This window comes from Staurois parvus, unplaced genomic scaffold, assembly GCF_062004578.1.
Source record: "Staurois parvus isolate SC_StPar_1 unplaced genomic scaffold, SC_StPar_1.0 ptg000151l, whole genome shotgun sequence".
NCBI lineage: Eukaryota > Metazoa > Chordata > Amphibia > Anura > Ranidae > Staurois > Staurois parvus.
In genome coordinates, this window is record NW_028317947.1 from 456,262 (window position 1) to 478,133 (window position 21,872).

Sequence of the window (21,872 nt, forward strand, 5' to 3'; positions counted from 1 at the left end):
GAGGTACACCAAAAACAGAACAGTGCTTCATCTTTGCCAGTCCATCCTTTTTGCACATAGTTGATAAGAAGTTTTTCCTAAGTTCTACAGTTCCTTGGGCATCCCATATAGCCCTGACCCGCATCCAAGTTGTTAACCCCTAAATAAAAACAACTAAAATCCAGTTTAAGGGCTGTTTTACTAACTCTGAAAGTACAAGTGTGTTGCCTGGCTGTGCAGGGCTTAGGGGAACCCAAATCAAGGGGCCCTTACTAGGGTAGTCCTATACTACATAATTACAAGCTTATGTATTAAGTATGGCAGTGCAAGGACCATCAATGACGTGCACTAATCAGATTCCACCTTTTTGCTCTCAGAACCACAAAAAGATATCAATTGCATTTTGCACATTTTACATCTTTGTTATAAGAATTAACCTACACATAATTACACGTATTTATTCATTTTATTACATCTAAAAAAAATACAATTTTTAAAATCTACATATAAAACTGTGCAATGTATATGTTATCCAAAGCAACAAACAGTCTATGTTATTTGGAACACATTTAACTTCTACAAGGCCAGAAGTATCTGTAGGTAGTAACTTGCATCTCCATGATAAACTTGCTGCAGTTGGTCATTGAATCTTTTCATCTCCAGCACCCAAGGACTGCATACAAAATTCCTCATAACTTTCCATTTGTTACTTTCTAGCCTACAGTATTGTCCTCATAGATATAGCTTCTTTGCTGAAATACAAGAGCAGTAGGACAGCAATATGTAGCAGCTCTGCCAGTGATGGGCTTAAAGTAAGCCTACTACATGCTACCAGGTAATCATGGAGTGGATCCTTCTCAAATGCCCCCTCTAGGCTGTTTCAAACCTACACTTGCCTTTACGTACAATTACTTTTACCAGAGTCCATGCTTCCATCAAAATGGTTGTGTAAGTCCCGATTTATCACAATTATGTCTTACCATACACATCTTGAAAACTTGGATTTTTCCACCTTTCAAGATGCCCACCAATCCTTCATTCACTGCAACAAAAACACTTTTTAAGAACCTTCAACAATTGCAGAATCTATCCAGCTCCAACCTAGAAGGTCTAGTTTAATATCTCTCATGACTTTGGAATTAAATTTACTTTGCTTAGAAGGTTTTTTAATGTGGGTCTAAAGGAAGCAGAAAACAATGGTGTGGTATTGAGGTTGCTGTTGGGCATCACCTCAGTAACCGAGAAGCTAGTGCAAACAATATGTAGACACACACTGCATTCTAACCTGGCCTTTCTAAGACAAAAATGTACAGTAGATGAGCTGGTACATACTGCCGTCTCATTCAATCATTGCTTATTAGCCTCTCTGTGCCTCCTGAGACACAGACCTGGAGAAGGAATTGGCCAGCCCAGGCTTGGCAAACTCCATACGTGCTGGCTGCATCACTGGAGGAAGCTCTTTGGTGATCTGTGAGACTGGGATCTTGTCTTGGCATATACCATCACTGCCAGGGTTTGAGAGGGCCCTCTCAAAGTCAATCATGCTGCGCAGCTGAGGTGGTGTTGCCATGCGGTCCATCTTAGTGGTGAGATCGGCTGGCTTGAAGATGGGCAAAGGCAGCATTTGCTGGTATGGCAACTTGTACTGGGTATAGTGATGACCTAGACGGCCCATTCTCATGATCTGGGCTGGAGTACGCTGGACCAGGAAATGTGTCTGACCCTGTTGTCTGAAGCTTTCCCTCCTATGGACATCAGCATCACGAGCACTGCATCTGTAAAGAATATAAAAACAAACCTTGCTATAAGAACTAGTGGTGCAAGAATATAGCCAACATCAACCCTTTCCCCACTTTTAGATTCAGTCTAGCTAGGGAGTGTAACTGGTGAGAAGAAGCATGGCCAGCTGCCCAAGACATAGGGAAAGGAAAGACCACAGTATCACAAATGCAAAATAAATAAATAAATTAATTAATAAAATTGCCTGTGAAATTGTCCATAAGGCTGGCAATTTAATCAGAATCATATAATTATTATAGTTTAACCTGAACTGCTGGTGTAAAATTATTAGATTTGTCTATTGCTTAGTATTAGAAGGGGCTTGACTTGATGACAGAGCGTGACTAGAAATATACTGGATACATGTCATACTAGGGGTGCAAAGCTGCACATTGATCACAGATTGTACATGGCAGAGCAGACATGATCTGTTCAGGAGATGTTTGAAGTCAATGATTTTTCCATGTGCAACCCTATTTGTATTGGCCAAGAATGCATGTATAGTTATGTAGAATAAAGATAATATTCTTAGTGCTGGCCTACCTTATGGAAAACAATAGCATTGAGCCAGGAAAATCAGCTTGACCCCTTTCCAAAAAAAGGACAGCTTTGGGATGTGTGGAGAGCTAACACTTGAACACCATTATTTTCCAAGCCAGCAGTAAAACATGGATCAGGCTGTGAAAATTCTATGTTTGGGGCAATTTAGCTATGCTTCTGGATCAGATAGTATAGTACCCTCCAAGGTAGGAAGCAGGGGCAGACTGACCATTTGGAAACTCGAGCACTGCCCGAGGGCCCAGGGTCAGTAGGGGGCCCCATGAGATGCCCCTGGTACCTTTTTCATAGGCTTTTTTGAGTTTGGGCAAGGACACAGGGGCCCCATGATCCCCTATTGCCCGGAGGCCCCATGAGTTGTCAGTCCGCCCCTGGTAGGAAGACTGTTTTATTATAGACAGCCAGTTCAAGGGTATCTCCTTTTTCCAATAATGAAACACAGGGAGAGGGACGGAAAAGATAATTCACAACTCAACAACAGTTTATACAACAGGAACCAATACTAATCCTCTGTTTACCTACAAACATTTCTGTCTTAATTTGTTCACTTTTTTTTTACATACAGCTTTATGCCTATGGATCAAACTCATTGCTTCTGGTAAGCCTTTTTAGCTTTGTATAGTGAATAACATAAAAAATGACCAGAACTTAGCTTTTCAGTAAGTTGAAATCTAGTGCTCAGCCTTTACACACATTAAATGTACTGATAACCCTCCTTGCCTTTTGTAGTTACTAGTCCTTCAAAGAATGCTCCTTTTATCTTTATCAATACCTCATCAATTACCCATCTTGCTCATCAACAACCTTGTACATACTAATGATTGGTTTAAAAAAACGATGTTACCAGAAGCATAGATCCTATTTTTATGGTTTCATTTGTGTTCTTTTTACGGCTTTGACCTTTCTTCTGTCTTCATGACCTTGCCTTCTGGCAGAACTATTAATGGGTTTGATGTGACTCATCATAGCGAAATGCCAACATTTGTTCCAAAACCTAACTTTAAACCCAGCACCAAAATACAGGTTGCTGTGCCATATGTTTGAGACTATCTATCTATCTATCTATCTATCTATCTACTTCTAAATTACCGATGAGCATATATCTACTAAAACAGCTATTATGTTTGCCTTCTAGCAGGACTATTAATGGGTTTAATATGACTCATCATAGCAAAATTCCAACATTTGTTCCAAAACATAACTTTCTACGACATACATTTGAGACTCCATTTGAGACCCCATCTATCTATCTATCTATCTATCTATCTATCTATCTATCTATCTATCTATCTATCCACTTCTAAATTACTGAGCATGCATCTATTAGGGCAGTTATTATTTTTCATATTTATGTTTTTAAGTCTTGTCTTTATATCTGCTAAGCCTTGGATACAACACATTGTCTAACCCAGCCTTTCTCAACCTTTTTACCCCCTTGAAATAATTTTCTGGTCTTGAGGAACCCTTGCTAAAACCAAATCATTGGTGGTCTCTGGAACAAATGCCCCTTACGTTGGTGACCAGTGAGAAGAATTCCCAGAATACCATCTTTACAGACAACTAAAAAGATAATTTGACTCAACTGGTTCTGCCAGAAGGCTTTGACCCCAAAACGATATAGGTACCATCTAATGATTGGTCAATCAACCACAGATCAAAGAACCCGTGGAAACCTCTGGAGGAACCCTGGTTGGGAAAGGTTGATCTAACCCAACTAAACAATCCCCAGCATAGCTATTGTGTTGTCAAAGCAGCAGAATCAAACTAGTATTGTAGATGCTAGAAATCAACATTCAAAAGCGCAAAAGAAAAACGATGAAACTAATTGCAAAATAGTTTGTAGCAATAAATTTGGAGGTATAAAAGGCTATTTGGTTGACTTTCTTAGATATTGCACGCTGTATCTCACCTCTCCTCTGGTCTGGCGAAAATTGACGTATCCAACCATTCTGCAGCATATCGCTCTCTACGAGCTGTGTTTTCTTCTTTCACCTCGCAGCTTAGATCAGTCAGAGAGCTATGGGCTTCGTATTTTTCGGGCTTCATCTTGAACCAAGTATTTTGTTAACAGATTGCAGTGACTGTGCTTGTTCTGTTTCCTTTTAGTCTAGCTAACAATCTACTCTGCCTTTATATAGTTTTCAGAGATCCTATTTTCATTCCAACAATCTATATCTGCAATAGGAGTCATCCTCACCCCCTCCCCTTCCCTCACACCCACACAGTGACCACTCAGTGACACATGGAACAGATATGGAATGATGCCCAGTTGTCACTGCTTATAGGAACATGCTCATTGCTCTAAGATGAAGGGACTGCTATCCATCATTCCCATCGGGATCAGTACTGCAATTCCCTGAAGAAAATTCACAACATGCTGTTTGTCACTTACAGAAAGGTGTCATCAGACAGTGCTGATACAGGACTTTTCATATAGCGTACATAGTGTATAGTGACTAAAGGTGAGTGGAAAGATTTCCCTGAAATATAGTTTGTTGCAGAATGGTGCAAGGTAAAATTTCACTGAAGTGGCATATGTACGCTGTATGGTTTTCAAGTTGCTTTAAAAAAAAAAAAAATTCTACTCTCTACTATTTTAAAGTTGTAATAAACCTAACATCAAAAAATGTATTATATTGCAGCTTACCAATCCTTAGATGTGGTAGTTTCATTAGTTTTCTTTTTAGTTTTTGTTTGCTTTATTTATACCTGATGATCCGGTTAGTAAGTCTATTATTTTTCAACTTCCTTTAGGCCTTGTTCACACCATACTTGCATAAAACTGATGGACACGCGGATTTCACTTACAGTGGAGGGGGGGTTGTGAAGGGGCTAGAGGACACAGCATTGGGGGGTACAGGACACGACAGTGGGGGGGGGTCGTGTGGAGGACACTGCTATGGGGAGGGGGCAGAGGACACTACAGGAGGGTGATGTGAAGGGGGAAGAGGACACTACTTTAGAGGGGTGATGTGAAGGAGGTAGAGGATACTGTTTTGGGGATACAGGACACTACTGCGGGGAAGGGGGCAGAAGACATTACAGTGGGGGGGAGTTATGTGAAGGGAAGCAGAGGCCACTACTTTGGGGGTTACAGAACACTACTGGGGGGGAAGGGGCAGAGCGAACTGCATGGGGGGGGTACAGAACACTACCGTGTGGGGAGGAGTGTAGAGGACACTACAGTGGAAAGGTGATGTGAAGGGGGGCAGAGTACACTACTGTGGGGGTGATGTGAAGGGGAGCAGAGGACACTGCTTTGGGTGGGGGGTACAGGAAACTACAGTGGGAGGGGGGCTGAAGACATTGTCATGGGGGGCAAAGGTACTACAGTGGTGGGGGGTGATGTGAAGGGGGCAGAGGACACTGTTTTGTTGGGGGGGATAAAGGAAACTACCAGGGGGCAGAGGACACTAAAATATGGGGGGGGGCAGTTGTGAAGGGGGCAGAGGAAACAGCATTGGGGGTACAGGACATTACTGTGGCGGGAGGGGCAGAGGATACTACGGGGGGGGTGATGTGAAGGGGGCAGAGGACACTGCTATGTAGAGCAGAGGACACTACAGTGGGAAGGTGATGTGAAGGGGGCAGAGGACACTATTGAGGGGGAGGGGGGCAGAGGACACTATTGTGGAGGGTTGATGTGAAGGGGGAAGAGGACACTACTGTGGGGGGAGGGTGATGTGAAGGGTGACAGAGGACACTACTAAAGGGGTGATGTAAAGGGGAGCAGAGGACACGACTGTGGGGGGAGGGTGATGTGAAGGGAGGCAGAGGACACTATTAAGGGGGGTGATGTGAAGGGGAGCTGATGACACTACTGTGGGGGGAGGGTGATGTGAAGGGTGACAGAGGACACTACTAAAGGGGGTGATGTAATGGGGAGCAGAGGACACTACTGTGGGGGGAGGGTGATGTGAAGGGAGGCAGAGGACACTACTAAGGGGGGTGATGTGAAGGGGAGCTGATGACACTACTGTGGGGGGAGGGTGATGTGAAGGGAGGCAGAGGACACTACTAAGGGGGGTGATGTAAAGGGGAGCAGATGACACTACTGTGGGGGGAGGGTGATGTGAAGGGAGGCAGAGGACACTACTAACGGGGGTGATGTGAAGGGGAGCTGATGACACTACTGTGGGGGTGATGTGAAGGGGACAAAGCACACTGCTATGGCGGGCAGAGGACACTACATTTGGGGGAGGGGTATGAAGGGGACAGAGTACACTACAGTGGGAGGTTGATGTGAAGGGGGCAGAGGGCCCTATTGTGGGGGGAGGGGGCAGAGGGCACTGCTATGGGGGGGCAGAGGACACTACAGTGGAGGGGTGATGTGAAGGGGGTGGAGGATACTGTTTTGGGGGGTACAGTACACTACTGGGGGGAAGGGGGCAGAAGACACTACAGTGGGGGGGGAGAGAAGTGATGTGAAGAGGAGCAGAGGACACTACTTTGGGTGCGAGGGGGCAGAGGAAACTGCATTGGGGGGTAAAGAACACTACTGTGTAGGGGGGGTAGAGAACACTGCTATGGGGGCCAAGGACACTACAGTGAGAGGGTGATGTGAAGGGGTGCAGATGACACAACAGTGGGAGGTTGATGTAAAGGTGGCAGAAGATACCACAGTGGGGGGGGGGTAAGTGATGTGAAGGGGAGCAGAGGACATTGCTTTGGGTGCGAGGAGGCAGAGGACACTGCATGGGGGGGGGGGGGTAAAGAACACTACTGTGTAGGGAGGGGGCAGAGGACACTACAGTGAGAGGGTGATGTGAAGAGGTGCAGAGGACACCACTGTGGGGGGTAGAGGGCAAAGGACACTGCTATGAGGAGCAGAGGACACTACTGTCTGGATAATGTGAAGGGGCAGAGGACACTACTGTAGGGGGATGATGTGAAGGGGTCAGAGGACACTGCTTTGGGGGGGAGGGTTACAGGACAGTACCTGTGGGAAGGGGGCTGAGGACACTGCCATGGAGGACAAAAGAACTATAGTGGTGGGGTGGGAAGATGTGAAAGGGGCAGAGGACACTGTTTGGGGGGTACAGAACACTACTGCGAAGGGAGGGGGCAGAGGACACTGCATAGAGGTGAGTGAAGTGGGCAAAGGACACTGCTATGGTGGACAGGGGACACTACAGTGGGGGGGGGGGGTGTTGTGAAGGGGGCAGAGGACACAGCATTGGGGGAGTACAGAACACTACTGTGGGGGATGTGGAGGACACTGCTATGGGGTTCAGAGGACACTACAGTGGGGTGGTGATTGTGATGTCCATGTAGGGTGTTGGGGTGACCTTGGGAGGGTTTTTTTTGGGGGGGTTCTTTGGGGAGGCTGTTGGGAGGTGGTGTGTGGTGTTGGGGGAGGGGGGGGGTCAGTTCTCAGGGGTGGTGCGGGTGCAGTGGTTACACACCGGAGCATATTGGGTACTTTCCCTGGTACCATCTTGGGAGTGTTCATTTTGGGAGTTTCCCTCCTATGTGAGGGGTAGGGGGTTTTATGACCGGGAGTGGTTCCTGGATCTCCTATGCAATGTGTTTTTACTTTGTATTATAATAAATTATGTAAAATAATAAAACAAAATGTGTTTTTACTTTGACTTATAATAAATTATGTTTTTGAGGGTAGCTTATTTTCTTTTTCTTTTGTTTTTTTCTTGTATTGTCCCAGGCAACATCCTACCAGGTATATCTGGTGGCACCTCACCTTATATTTAATTCTGGTGGACTCCCCAACTCTTTTTGTACTTCCGTTAGTATACCAGTCTTTTCCCAATGTCCCTTCTGTAACTTTGCTCAGCCAGAAACGCTCCCCAAAGACACTCTCATTCCTAGGCTTCCACTCTGGTCTCTGTCCAGCCCTCCAAGGCCTTGCACACCTCCCTACAAGAAGAAGGTCAGGGGAAACAGGGCACTACAGCTTCTTCTCACATGACTCATCTCTGTTCAGACTGAGGTGTCAGCCCTTCAGGGTCAGATTAATGGAATTATTAGTTCAAAAGCAGCTGAACAATGTGAAAATATCCCCACCTCTGAGGTTCAAGAGCAGCAATAGCCATTAGGCTCAGTTCATATTTCTGCATTGTAAAAATGAGCGGCATTGCCTGCTACATGCATTGCACTCAGAATAGCACTCCAACCTACCTTGCTCTGATGTGCGGTGTGGTGCAAAAATGAGCGGCATTGCCTGCTACATGCATTGCACTCAGAATAGCACTCCAACCTACCTTGCTGATGGAGGTGCGCAGCTGCACAAAAAAGCTCTGATGTGCGGTGTGGTGCGCTACGTTGCTAGAAAAGTTGCAAGTAAATTTTCTGTGCCATTGAGATGTTTTGTCGGAACATTTTGTTTGAATGGACTGCTAATGCATTTTAACACAAAAAAAAAACACAAACGTGTAAATGCTCCTCAGTGGTTAGCTCAGTGGTATCAAGACAAGAACGCCTCTTGTGAACCAGTTGCCCCCTCAAACTAAAATTTGCACCTCACTGTCCTCAAAAGAATTTTCCTTAAAACGGAGCTCCACCCAAAAGAGGAAGTTCTGCTTTAAGGCTGTGTCCTCCCTGTTAAGGATTGGCACCGTTGGGAAGCAGGGAGGAGGGGGTACCCAAATTTGACAGGTATCTGCTCCCACTTCCGCTGCGATTGCCTAGGCCAGGGGTCTCAAAATTATGGCCCTCCAGCTGTTGAAATACTACGAGTCCCATCATGCCTCTGCCTCTGGGAGTCTTGCTTGTGGCTGTCAGAGTCTTGTAAGGCTTCGTGGGACTTGCAATTCCTCAACACCTGGAGGGCCATAGTTTGGAGACCCCCTGGCCTAGGCGATCGGAAGCAGAAGTTGTCCTCCCCCCTTCCCTCCCCATAGTCTTCTGGGACACGTGACAGGTCCCAGAAGGCTACAGGACCATTCACAAAGTGCAGTGCTACTCACACATGCGCAGTGGGCAACTGGCTATGAAGCCGCAAGCTGCCACAATCAGATGCCCACACTGAAGATGCCAATGCCACAGAATGGCTGTTGAACTCAAATAAGGACTCAACGGGATCGAGGGACAGCTAACTGTTTTTTTTTTATTAAAGTCAGCATCTACAGGTTTTGTAGCTGCTGACTTTTATTTTATTTTTTTGGACTGGAGCTCCGCTTTAAGGTGTAGGAAAACTGCTGAGTCTTGACCTTTAAAATTTGTCCTCCTATGTTGGGCCATTTGTTTGTTGAGAGGTTGCTTCATCTTCCCAATGTATATGTCTTTGCATTGTTCACTACTTTACACTGCATATACCGGGTGTCGGCAACCCGCGGCTCCAGAGCCACATGCGGCTCTTTTTCACCTTGGCTGCGGCTCCGGAGCACACTGCCCACCAGGTGACAGGCAATAGGGCAGCAGGGGGGATGAATTACTATGGGGGATGAATTACTATATGGGGGATGAATTACTATGGGGGATTAATTACTATATGGGGGATTAATTACTATATGGGGGATGAATTACTATGGGGGATGAATTACTATATGGGGGATGAATTACTATATGGGGGATAAATTACTATGGGGGATGAATTACTATATGGGGGATGAATTACTATGGGGGATGAATTACTATATGGGGGATGAATTACTATGGGGGATGAATTACTATATGGGGGATGAATTACTATGGGGGATGAATTACTATATGGGGGATGAATTACTATGGGGGATGAATTACTATGGGGGATGAATTACTATATGGGGGATGTATTTTCAGTTTTAAAAATGTGGCTCTCAAAATAAATTTCAATCGTGGTTTTGGCGAGATTTGGCTCAGTTGAAAAAAAAGGTTGCCCACCACTGACCTAAGGCTATGATTGTGATTATGACGATACACTGTGGCCCTGATTAACCCTTTGCTTACTGGGCTCTTAAACCCCCTTCATGACCAGAGCGCTTTTTGCAATATATGCAGTGTCGGATTTGTTTTAAATGTTGCAATGGTTTTGCAGCTCCCAGTCTTTTTTTCCCTCTCGGAAACGGGTCCAAGTGGCTCTTTATGTCTTAAAGGTTGCAGACCCCCTGGCATATACCAAACTACTTTGCTTGTGTTTGTGTGTTGGATCTTTTGGATATAGAAGCTTTTGTCTCAATGTATCACTGGGCTTCAAAGACACAGGGACACAATTGTAGCAAGGTGCTTAGCTGGCAGATAAGAAGAGATTACAGAGACACTGTGCTGCAGCTGCTCTATGTGTTCACTCAGAACCTCTATGCTGATCTAGCCAGTGCCATTCCACCTCCATTCACTAGAGAGAACCTGTGGGACCTGAAGTACCAGAGAGACCCATGCATGCATAACAGAGATGGATTTGGGGAAACTGAGTTCTCTGGAGGGACTTGACTATTGTAGCAGATAGCAGAAGAACTTTAATTTCCAGGAGTGGGGATAACAAGGGAGGAATCAGAGGTTCCTTTTCCTTTAGCAGAGTAAGGAAGTACACTTTCTTTTCTGTAGGAGGACCAAGGAAGTGCACATCTTATACTAGTTATGAGCAGTAAGAGCAGAGGGCCACATTCCTTGAGCCGGAGACCATGACCTAGCCTATTGGGAGTCAGTTCTATAGGGAGGACATTTGCAATGAGGAGGCCTTTGCTGCCAAACATCTGAACCAGAATTTGCAGAGAGCACCGGACTGGTGAGCAGCCACTTGTTGGTTTTACGCTACCTCTGCTGGCAGAGTGAGACTTAGAACACTTTACCACAGCATGCAGACTTTTTAAAGGGATGGTTTTTCATGCACAGCAACACAAAGCTTGGGCCCCAACAATTAGACGCAGAAGGTTGAGAGCAAAGAGCCCTAATGACTGGCTGCTTTCATGGTGATCACCTATAGGTCTTTTCCTTAGCCAAGGACACCCTTTACAAGTCAAATCCAAAAGTGCCTTGTTGGAACATTTACTGATTGAAGCCAGACAGGTTAATAATCTAGCCATTGCCTTAACATCATTGGACACTGTTTACTGTTGTTTTTATTCTATATCTGATGTAATTCTATGTTATAGGTACCAATTGTATGTTAATATAGCTTGATTTGTTAACTGTTTATTAACTTAGAGAAACAGCTTTTCCTCCGATTGATTCCCACCCCTAACCCATGACAATATGCTCTACTTGCAGTCAACCAGTTTGGTGTCAATTTCTGGTGCCTTTGTATAATTGTGTGTGGGGATACATACTGTATATCTATGTGTGCATAGGTGTTTGCAGCTATCTTCTACCCAGCCAGGTGTGTTATAGAGTACAGAGTTGTTTGCAGAGTCAAGGCACAAGAACAGAGATCCCAATACATCAAGCGGCTCCTTGGGAGGGGTAAGCACTTGTTGAACATCCTTCTGAGTTTTAATTCCATGCCATCTACATACAGGATTACTATTTTATTCTATGTGTTCTGCTTCTCCTTTCTTTTTGATGATCTTGTGCTTTTGCATTACCTTGTGAATGTTTTAACAAAAGCCTAGTCTTTGGCCTCCTTTGTATTTTTTTTTTTTTGCACACTCCCATTAACTTGCATATGTAGAAAGCTATCATTGCAGTTAAGGCATCATATGTCCTGCACAACTTAGTTCAGCAGTATGATGGCTTCTTTTTCAGACTTTTTCAGCCACCACATGGAAGGGGATAATTATGCTGGAACTCTGGACATCAGGCATGGTGCTACCATGAGGAATAAAATACACATAAATAGTGCAGCACTGTAAAAATGCCTACATATCAACGGTCATACCATGAAATAGCAAGCGTGAAAGGGGGACAATGGAAATGGACATACACTCACACACCCCCAGGTGAATCGTGACCACAATGCAAAATCAATAGGTGCTGGGTGGTGAATGTGCCCCTATACTACTAAGACACCCAAATGGTATAAATAATAAACACATAGACATAAAATGATATAAATAGATATGAATTGTCCATAAATGGGGAGATAGGTGTGAAGACAAATCTTCATGCAAACATAGACGATAGGTGCCAATCCTCAATATCTGGGGTGCCCCCTCACCTTCCTGCCCAGGCCCGCATGGACCAATGGGCTATAAAATCTCCCTGGGTTCCTCTGTTTAAGATGGTGAATTCCCTCAGTAGTGATGGTGAGACTCCCTCCTTCTACAGGGTGGTGCAGCAGGACAATATCACTCCATATGGTGTTCCCAGTAAGGCAAAGAATAAATGTAAATGCACCATCAGCCACGTTGTCCAGTGATGCAGATCCACATCAATCATGGTGCTGACCCAACAAATGGAAAAAAAAGCACTTGACTCCCAACAAATGTCATCCGCTAGTCCCCTACGCCAACAAACCTTCTAAGTATCCTTGGATAACGCTCGTCCTACGCACCTGTATACCTGCAGGGGCACATTCACCACCCAGCACCTATTGATTTTGCATTGTGGTCACGATTCACCTGGGGGTGTGTGAGTGTATGTCCCTTTCCATTGTCCCCCTTTCACGCTTGCTATTTCATCTTAAGACCATTGATATGTAGGCATTTTTACAGCGCTGCACTATTTATGTGTATTTTATTCCTTGTTCATTTTGCCGTGGGTATGGCATCCAAATGCTAGCTGCTTAGTAGGTAGGTATATTTGCATGGTAGCACAGGAGTTACTTTTTGCTTACCATGAGGAATGAATTCCAATCATTCTTTATCTCTCCCACAGGACAGCGCCCATGGCAATATGAGGCTGTTGAATAATTTGAAAGCAGTATTAAACCCAAAAGCAAACATTTATTATAATGCAGTTTACCAATTCCTAGATGTGATGGTTGCATTAGTTTCCTTTTCTGGCTTTCTTTCTTCTATTTTCATCTGGTGATCCAGCCAGCAACTCACCCCTACCACTGACAGGGTGATTGAAATGATCTCCTTTTATTTATTCATGCAAATCCTGTATTCCAAAATGAAAAAAAAATGTTTGCTATAACCAGGGCTGCTGTTAGAAACCACGGGGCCCTATACGGCCGACCTGACAGTGGCCCGCTCCAAAAAAGAACATTTACAATGCTTAGGTTATGAATGAACACAGTGAGTGCTCAGTATCTATCAATTATTGTGTCCATTTAGGAAAGAAAGGGGTTGGTAAATGTAACATATTTACTGGACCTTTCCCCCACTCTCCATCCTGAAGGATCCTATTGTGTGCTTGCAACTGCCGGTGGAAAGCAGAGGGGGGAAGCTGGCAGCACTGCAGGGGTGGGGGCAAACAGGGGGCCTGGGCAGCAGGTGATGATTGCAGCAGATGGGGGGGAGATTACTGGAACTGATTCCCTGTATGGCTGTCACTGCAGCAGCTGGGAGGGAGAGATGAAGAATCCAGCTTTCAGCTGCTGCAGGAAGAGCCGTACAGGAGAAAATTTCCAGTAAACCTCCTGCCCCCTCCACATGCCATGCTGATCACCCTCCCTGCCCACATTCAATTCACCCAGCTGCCTGGGCCCCATACAGGAGGACTGGTGGTACCCCCTTATCCACAGCCCTGACTATAACTGATTATAAATCTTTAGCTGGAGTTTGGCTTCAAATTGTTATTTGTATTCATATCTGCTAATACATTTAAAATGCCCATCCCTCCCAGACTGACATTGCTGCTGTCTGTTGTGTACTGGCTCATTCCTCCAGAGTGGTGTCTCACTAATACAGGAGGTGTGTTACTGGCCAGATCAGCAGGTGAAAACAGAGGGGAAAAAGTCAAGGAAAAGAAAACTGATGCAGCCACCACATCTAATGACTGCTAAGCTGCAATATAACACAATTTTTGGTCTTGGGTTTAAATAAAGAAGAGGACATGTGGCCATGATTTGAGGTTAGAAAAATGGAGGTTTAATTTTAGATTGCAGAAAGGGTTCTGTACTGTTAGAGCAGTTAAAATGTGTAACTCTCTTCCCCAAGAAGCGGTAAACATAGTGTCAACAACTTTAAAAATCTTTTATATGTCTTCCTCAGAAAACAGAATATACAAAGCTATGGGAATTGTTAGAGAATAAAAATCACACACACATAGGTTGAAAGGGATACACCGGTCTGATTTTTTTTCAACATTACAAACTATGTAACTATGAAATCTAATATTTTGAGTTCTACTTTCTTCCTCTTTTGCCTAATAAAATATATTAAACATTGATAATTGTTTATGAACCCATAAGTTCTACAGTATATTAATTATCTATAGAATTACATTTAACTAGCACTTCCTTTCACAATAAACATTTCTCAGGTCTGTATAGCATGGTTTAGATAATGACAATAATGTTAATAATGTGGAATGCTCAGTCCTAACCACAAATGCTTTATTACCTACTTCACTCACTCATGGCTCAGATGTTTGCAAACACATGATGCTGCAATACTGAACAAAACTTCTAGGAAGGTTTGCAGCATAACAACAGAACATGCTAAGTATGTCACCCAGTGTCATTTTTAATCACATACCTATTTGTGTTTTAGAAAATTAGATTACCTTTGCTCCCTTTCTGTGAAGAAGAGAATGTTTTCTAACTCAGGCATATTAGCTTGGCAATATCTTCCCATTCCCTGGTTTGCCTTGTACAGCTCTTCTAGTGGGTGCCTTTGGGATCATAAAGGTTGGAATGATCCCTCTACATCAAACAGGAACAACCCACTATCCTCCATTTTATACGGAGTACTGCATTTGCTAAGGGGATGAGAAGAGAGAAGAAAAGCGCCTCTAAGTGCAGTATTAAAAAGATTTATTAGGACAAAAGAGGACCCAGGGCTGTGTGGTGGATGCCTAATGTCACCCTTGTAGATGCTGGGCATCCACAACACATCCCTGGGACCTCCAAATGCATATGAGCTTGTTTACTACTATTTACATGTGAGTGGCCTTGCTCTTGTGTCCTAAGAAATCTTTGTAATACTGCACTTAAAGGCTCTTTTCTTCTCTCTTTTGTTCCAGAGCCTACTACAGCTTTTGAATAAGCTTGTCCTAATGCTATATACACTATATTGCCAAAAGTATTAGGACGCCTGCCTTTAAACGTACATAAACTTTAATGGCATCCCAGTCTTAGTCCGTAGGGTTCAATATTGAGTTCCCCACCCTTTGCAGCTATAACAGCTTCAACTCTTCTGGGAAGGCTGGCCACAAGGTTATGGAGTGTGTCTATGGGAATGTTTTACCATTCTCCCAGAAACACATTTGTGAGGCCTAGCTCTAAGTTTCTACTCTAATTCATCCAAAAGGTGTTCTGTCAGGTTGAGGTCAGGACTCTGTGCAGGCCAGTCAAGTTCCTCCACCCCAAACTCGCTCATCTATGTCTTTATGGACCTTGCTTTGTGCACTGGTGTGCAGTCATGTTGGAACAGGAAGGGGCCATCCCCAAACTGTTCCCACAAAGTTGGGAGCATGAAATTGTCCAAAATGTCTTGGTATGCTGACGCCTTAAGAATCCCACACCATAATTCCCCCTCCACCAAACCATACACTTGGCACAATGCAGTCAAGTACTATTCTCCTGGCAACCGCCAAACCCAGACACGTCCATCGGATTGCCAGACAGAAAAGTGTGATTGATCACTCCAGAGAACATGTCTCCACTACTCTAGAGTCCAGTGGCAGTGTGCTTTACACCATTGTATCCAACACTTTGCATTGCACTTGGTGATGTAAGGCTTGGATGCAGCTGTTTGGCCATGGAAACCTATTCCATGAAGCTCTCTACGCACAATTGTTGTGCTAATCTGAAGGCCACATGAAGTTTGGAGATCTTTAGTTACTGACTCTGCAGATAGTTGGTGTCTTCTGTGCACTGTGCGCTTCAGCATATGCTGACCCCGTTCTGTTATTTTATGTGGCCTACCACTTTGTGCTGCTGTTGTTGCTTCCACTTTGTTATAATACCACTAACAGTTGACCGTGGAATATTTAGTAGCAAGGAAATTTCATGGATGGATTTATTGCACATGTGGCAACCTATAATGGTACAACGCTTGAATTCACTGAGCTCCTGAAAGCAACCCATTCTTTCACAAATGTATGTAAAAGCAGTCTGCATGCCTAGGTGCTTGATTTTATACATTTGTGGTCATGGAGGGGATTGGAACACCTGAATTCAATGATTTGGAGGGGTATCCCAATACTTTTGGCAATATAGTGAATATTTTATATGGATATTTACAATATGATATTGGATTTTACCATTTGGACTATTTGATCTTTTGCACCTTAAATTCAAGTTGCTAAAGGGGAGGAGACCTGTTGTATTGGGGCAAAAAATTGCGACAACCATCTTCGTTTGTATATGAAAACTGTCTTTGTACCTGTCTCCCAGTTGCACTCATGCTTTGTCATCCTGTTACATAGTCATGCTCAGTTGATCGCACCACATCTTGTAAGCTGATCTTTTTCCAAATCCTGATTGAACCTTAGCTGTTAACATTGGAAGTGAGGAGACCCAGAAAATGCCTATGACAGCAGTCTTAAATCTTGTTTTGGGCTTTTGCACTGCTATTTGAATTTTGTTTCCTGGACTCGTGACTCCTAAATTGGGCCTTGCACTTCTGCATCCCCATTCCAAATTGGAACAACAATCCCCAATGAGACCGAAGCAATAGAACAAGAATGTTTTCCTGGGCTACACCCCAAACCAGATTGTCTGGAGTGTTCACAATACAATGTTGTCCAACCATGGCAAATACAGGCTGTAGTCAGTGATTTTTTAAGGGAACTCTGAAGACAATCTCTGAAGAAAACTGTCATGATGCTGAGACCTCCATAGCTTTTCAACCAGAAGTATTTATTACCGTGTGCTGTGCTTTACTATTGCAGAGCCAGCCACAAAGTGAACAGGTTTGGAATCCAAAGGACCCCCAAAGCCAGTACACCAAGGAGGGGTCTTTCCTCTACCCCCCCACCTTATATGGGGCAGGTATTGTAGATGACACAGAAGCCCCCATCTGCTGCTATTATCTTTTGGGCATGTTGAAGAACTTGGAGAACCAGTGCCTTTTTATAGGAACCCCCTTTGGAGAAGCCTAAGGTGCTGAAGGGCATGCAGGTTAATATTAACATATCAAAGCACTTCACAGCTGCCCATTTTGTCATGAGGATACTCGCCAGCTTGACCTGCATGTGAATTGTGAGTGGCATTATGTAAAAACAATATTGTCTTTATTATGGGCCCTGTTTGGCATTTTCAGTCTTTGCAGCCCCAAGTCTCACCGTACTTTGTGTGGCTGTGATATCTGATCTTGTTACTGTGATACTAAGCTTAGCCAGGGCATTAAGGAAGGAATGGGTTGGCATAAGATATTTGGCCCTGGGACCAGGGAATATATAAATTTAGCTTGTTTATATGTGTTTGTTTTATTAATATATATATATATATATATATATATATAAAAAGAGTCTGGAGTTGCTGCACAGGGGATCCTAATTGTATTGCTTAAAAGTCAAGACACACAAGCAAGATACAGTACAGCAATAGTTTCTGGTATGCATGCCCTTCGTTGGGCTTGAGACTGAACTGTGTTGGAGCGTCATCTCAAAAGATTTAAGCTACTTGGAATTCCATGGGTCTCATCTGAAGGATGGTGATGTCAACAGTACTGAAACTGGAGGTAAGGTAAGTATGTTAACTTTTTTACCCACAGGCCTTTTCATTTTATTATTCTATTAGTGCAGCATTTTGGCTTGGGGGGAGGGGGTATTTAGAAAATTGTGAATTTTGTACTGCAAGGTCCGCTTTAACCACTTTAAGTCCACCATATAGCAGATTTACTGCTACAGGGGGGATGTTCTGTGCAAAATCATGTATATAAACTTGATCTTGCACTTCTGCCTTTGGGGGCGTGTGCACGCCACTTCTGCTGTGATTGGGCACAGCAAAAGCCAATCAACAGGTACCAGCCAATGCATGAGTGTTGATCGCCGTAAAAACAGCTCTGCCTATGTAAAGGCAGGGAATAAAATCTAGCAGATTGCCTAGTAAAACAGCAAATAGTACACAGAAAAACACATAGTTAGTCACACAGTTAATCCTTTGATCGCCCTTGATGTTTAACAATAGGTATTTTTTTTACACAGACTTGCATCCAAGAGACAGTAACCAGTCCATGAGCTTGGTTTTGTTATTTTATTAAGGGGAAATAACTTGGATAGGGAAAAATAGATTATGGGTTGCCCAGTTTGGCTTGAAACAATGAAGGGGGGACAACTTCCTTCCTATGTACAGGAGCAGATCCTGGACTGTTCTTTTCCATGAAAACTGTCAGTCTTTGTGGATCAGTAACAACAGCCCTTTATGGGTGAGGAACTAGTAGCCCCGGCAGAAATCAACTTAGGTTCTTGTAACTACATGCAGAGATATCTTTTCTCCCCTGCAGAGCTGCTCCCAGCTCCACAGCCTGCGGACACTACCAGCCCTCCTGGCTGCTCAGAAGATCTCCCGGAACAAGGAAAAAAGATTGAGCCCAGTGCTGTCCTTAGAACGCTTGCTGCATTTGGCAGTCTTTCCCTTTGTAGATCCCAGAGTGTGTTGCTGTACTCACTCTGTTTTCTTTGCTCCCACTGCTTCAGGTCTTGATCCCATTCAAGCCACACTGCTGAATGTATACTCCTGAGCCAGTCTGAGCCCAGCCTGGAGGCCACCTCCCTCTAGACCTAGGGGACTCCTTCCAGGCATCATCAGTCTCCTCAGCACTCCATCTTCCACCCAACTCCTCTGTCAGCCTGACTCTACCATATTTATGGGCCAGCCCACCCTCTATCAGGGCCTCCAAACCTGGGATTGGCCAGACTCCCATAAACATGTAGATTAGGTCTCCACCCCTTCCTGCTTACTGACTTCTGGAAGGTTCTATGATCCACCAGAGTCATGAGGAAGCAACCTGTGAAGCCATCCAGTTGACTTGCAATAACCTGACCTCAATCATAGAATCACAGGGTTACCATGAGTCATACACAATGATTTCACAATGATTGCAATACACTACACTATTCTAGTAGCACATTAGAATGTGCTACACTTTTGTCTTTTCTTGAGAGGTAACACACCAGTAAAGTCCCCTAGTACCTCTTCAGCTGCTTTGATAGCTATTTATTTGCTTGGACTAGAGTTACGTTAGTTTTACTTCTACTTTTGAAAATCAAGTTTACACCCAAATATTACTGTCTGTCCAACTCTAGGGAAAAAAATGTTTTTGAATAAAATTGTCCCACAGCAGCAGGTCAAAATAAAAAACAGCATGGGCTGCGATACTCACCTTAAACCCTGAGCCCCCTTTTTTGCAATAGGATATCTTGAGTCACCCTTTGGGTGGGTAACTGGGGACTATGAGCAGTTTTAACCTGTTCCTGTCCCCGGTTTTATTCCTCGCACACCCTTTCTAGTAACAATGTAAATCTCAGTTTCTATTTTTACTGTGTGGCCAATTAAATGCAGACAAAATGGCACCCTTCCAAATCTTTTAGTTATATTAGGATTGTTCTCTCCTCTCCCTTTAAATGCTTTCTTCTTCCTCTTTTTTATGTTTTTAATTTACTGTCTCTCTATGGAACTTGAAACTGATTCAAATGATATAACATTACATGTTTTCCAAGTCCCCAAATCCAAGCTTGACAGCTGTGCCTTGTGTCTGCCTGTGTGATGGGACAAGCTGTCCTGTCTAGCTTGACATTCTCATCTGAATATATAACACATGACATCATGGCAGGCTGCTTCATTCCGTGCAGAGAATTTGTCTTAACCACGCTGTACTTACATTTGTTCTTTAATAGTAGCAGAGCAGAAACCCCTCTAGATACTCCAGTTTCTGCACATATTCTGTATGCACTGTACCTAGAGGTATTATGTGATTAGGGATTATGTGTGTTTCATATACTTGTTCTGTGTTCTTTCCAACTATGTGATATTACTGAAGAACATTACTTACCTCTAATAAAGTACACTATATCGTCAAAAGTATTGGGCCAGCCCTCCAAATCATTGGATTCATGGTTTCCAATCACCTCCATGGCCACAGGTGTATAAAATCAAGCACCTAGGCATGCAGACTGCTTCTACAAACATCTGTGAAAGAATGGGTCGCTCTCAGGAGCTCAGTGAATTCAAGCGTGGTACCGTGATAGGTTGCCACCTGTGCAATAAGTCCATCCGTGACATTTCCTTGCTACTAAATATTCCACGGTCAACTGTTAGTGGTATTATAACAAAGTGGAAGCAACTAGGAACAACAGCAACTCAGCTACGAAAAATGACAGAGCGGGGTCAGCGCATGCTGAAGTGCACAGTGTGCAGAAGTTGCCAACTGTCTGCAGAGTCAATAGCTAAAGACCTCCAAACTTTGTGTGACCTTCAGATTAGCACTACAGTGCGTAGAGAGCTTCATGAAATGGGTTTCCATGGCTGAGCAGCTGCATCCAACCAAGTGCAATGCAAAGCGTCGGATGCAGTGGTGTAAAGCATGCCGCCACTGGACTCTGGAGCAGTGGAGATGTGTTCTCTGGAGTGAAGAATCACACTTTTCTGTCCGGCAATCCAATGGACATGTCTGAGTTTGGCGGTTGCCAGGAGATTGGTACTTGTCTGACTGCAGTGTGCCAAATGTAAAGTTTGGTGGACGGGGATTATGGTGTGGGGTTGTTTTTCAGGGGTTGGGCTTGGCCCCTTAGTTCCAGTGAAGGGAACTCTTAAGGTGTCAGCTTACCAAGACATTTTGGACAATTTCATGCTCCCAACTTTGTGGGAACAGTTTGGGGATGGCCCCTTCTTGTTCCAACATGACTGCACACCAGTGCACAAAACAAGGTCCATAAAGACATGGAGGAGCCAGTTTGGGCTCAATATTGAACCCTACGGACTAAGACTGGGATGGCATTAAAGTTCATGTGCACGTAAAGGCCCACTTTGTGCAGGCAGCTGGATCCTGTAGAATCTTCACTGCAGGGATGCCTATCCTCTTCTTTCTGTATGCTTCTGGTGATGCACTGGTTAACAGCATTGATGCAGTCAATGAAATGAATAAAAATTATTTGTGCCACAGATATAATAAATGAGCTACAGTCATCGATAACCACTTAGGAATGTAAACAGCAGGGGCGGACTGACAACTCATGGGTCCCCCGGGCAATAAGGGATCATGGGGCCCCTGTGTCCTTGCCCACACTCAAAAAAGCATATAAAAAAGGTACCAGGGGCATTTCATGGGGCCCCCTACTGACCCCGGGCCCTCGGGCAGTGCCCGAGTGCTCGAATGGTCAGTCCGCCCCTGGTAAACAGTAAATATAAAAGTGGTGCTGGCGCTAAAAATTTCTGTAACATTCTCTTACCCCTGGTTCACATCTGTGTGGGTGGTGTCACTGCGGATCCAAACAAAAATCACCACCCCCACAGAGGAATGCGGACCCACGGGCGGGTGCAATTAATTCTAATGGCACGCGGCCCGCACTGGAAAACGCAACCGTACTGGAAACAAAGCATAACCAGTGTAGAGGGCTGTAAAAACATAAAATACAAAGTATACAGTGTGGCCAGTCTAGTCTATATGACATACAGTACAACTTGGGGTGGT

General features: G+C 44.2%; 2 protein-coding genes across 2 annotated transcripts in view; one reads left to right on the plus strand and one right to left on the minus strand.

Moving 5' to 3' along the window:
* Positions 1-426: 426 nt before the first annotated feature.
* TCAP (titin-cap) lies at positions 427-4,436 on the minus strand. Its single transcript, XM_089674309.1, has 2 exons — positions 4,226-4,436; positions 427-1,754 (listed from the first exon to the last, which is right to left on the minus strand). The coding sequence occupies exons 1-2, from the start codon at positions 4,360-4,362 to the stop codon at positions 1,337-1,339; spliced, it is 555 nt and encodes a 184-aa protein (XP_089530435.1). The 5' UTR covers positions 4,363-4,436; the 3' UTR covers positions 427-1,336.
* Positions 4,437-17,800: 13,364 nt separating this feature from the next.
* LOC149463799 (uncharacterized) overlaps positions 17,801-21,872 on the plus strand; it is a 122,275-nt gene continuing 118,203 nt past the window's right edge. The window contains exon 1 of the mRNA XM_089674686.1: positions 17,801-17,926. Within this exon, the coding sequence (XP_089530812.1) occupies positions 17,801-17,926 (126 nt within the window). The remainder of the gene's footprint in view (positions 17,927-21,872) is intronic.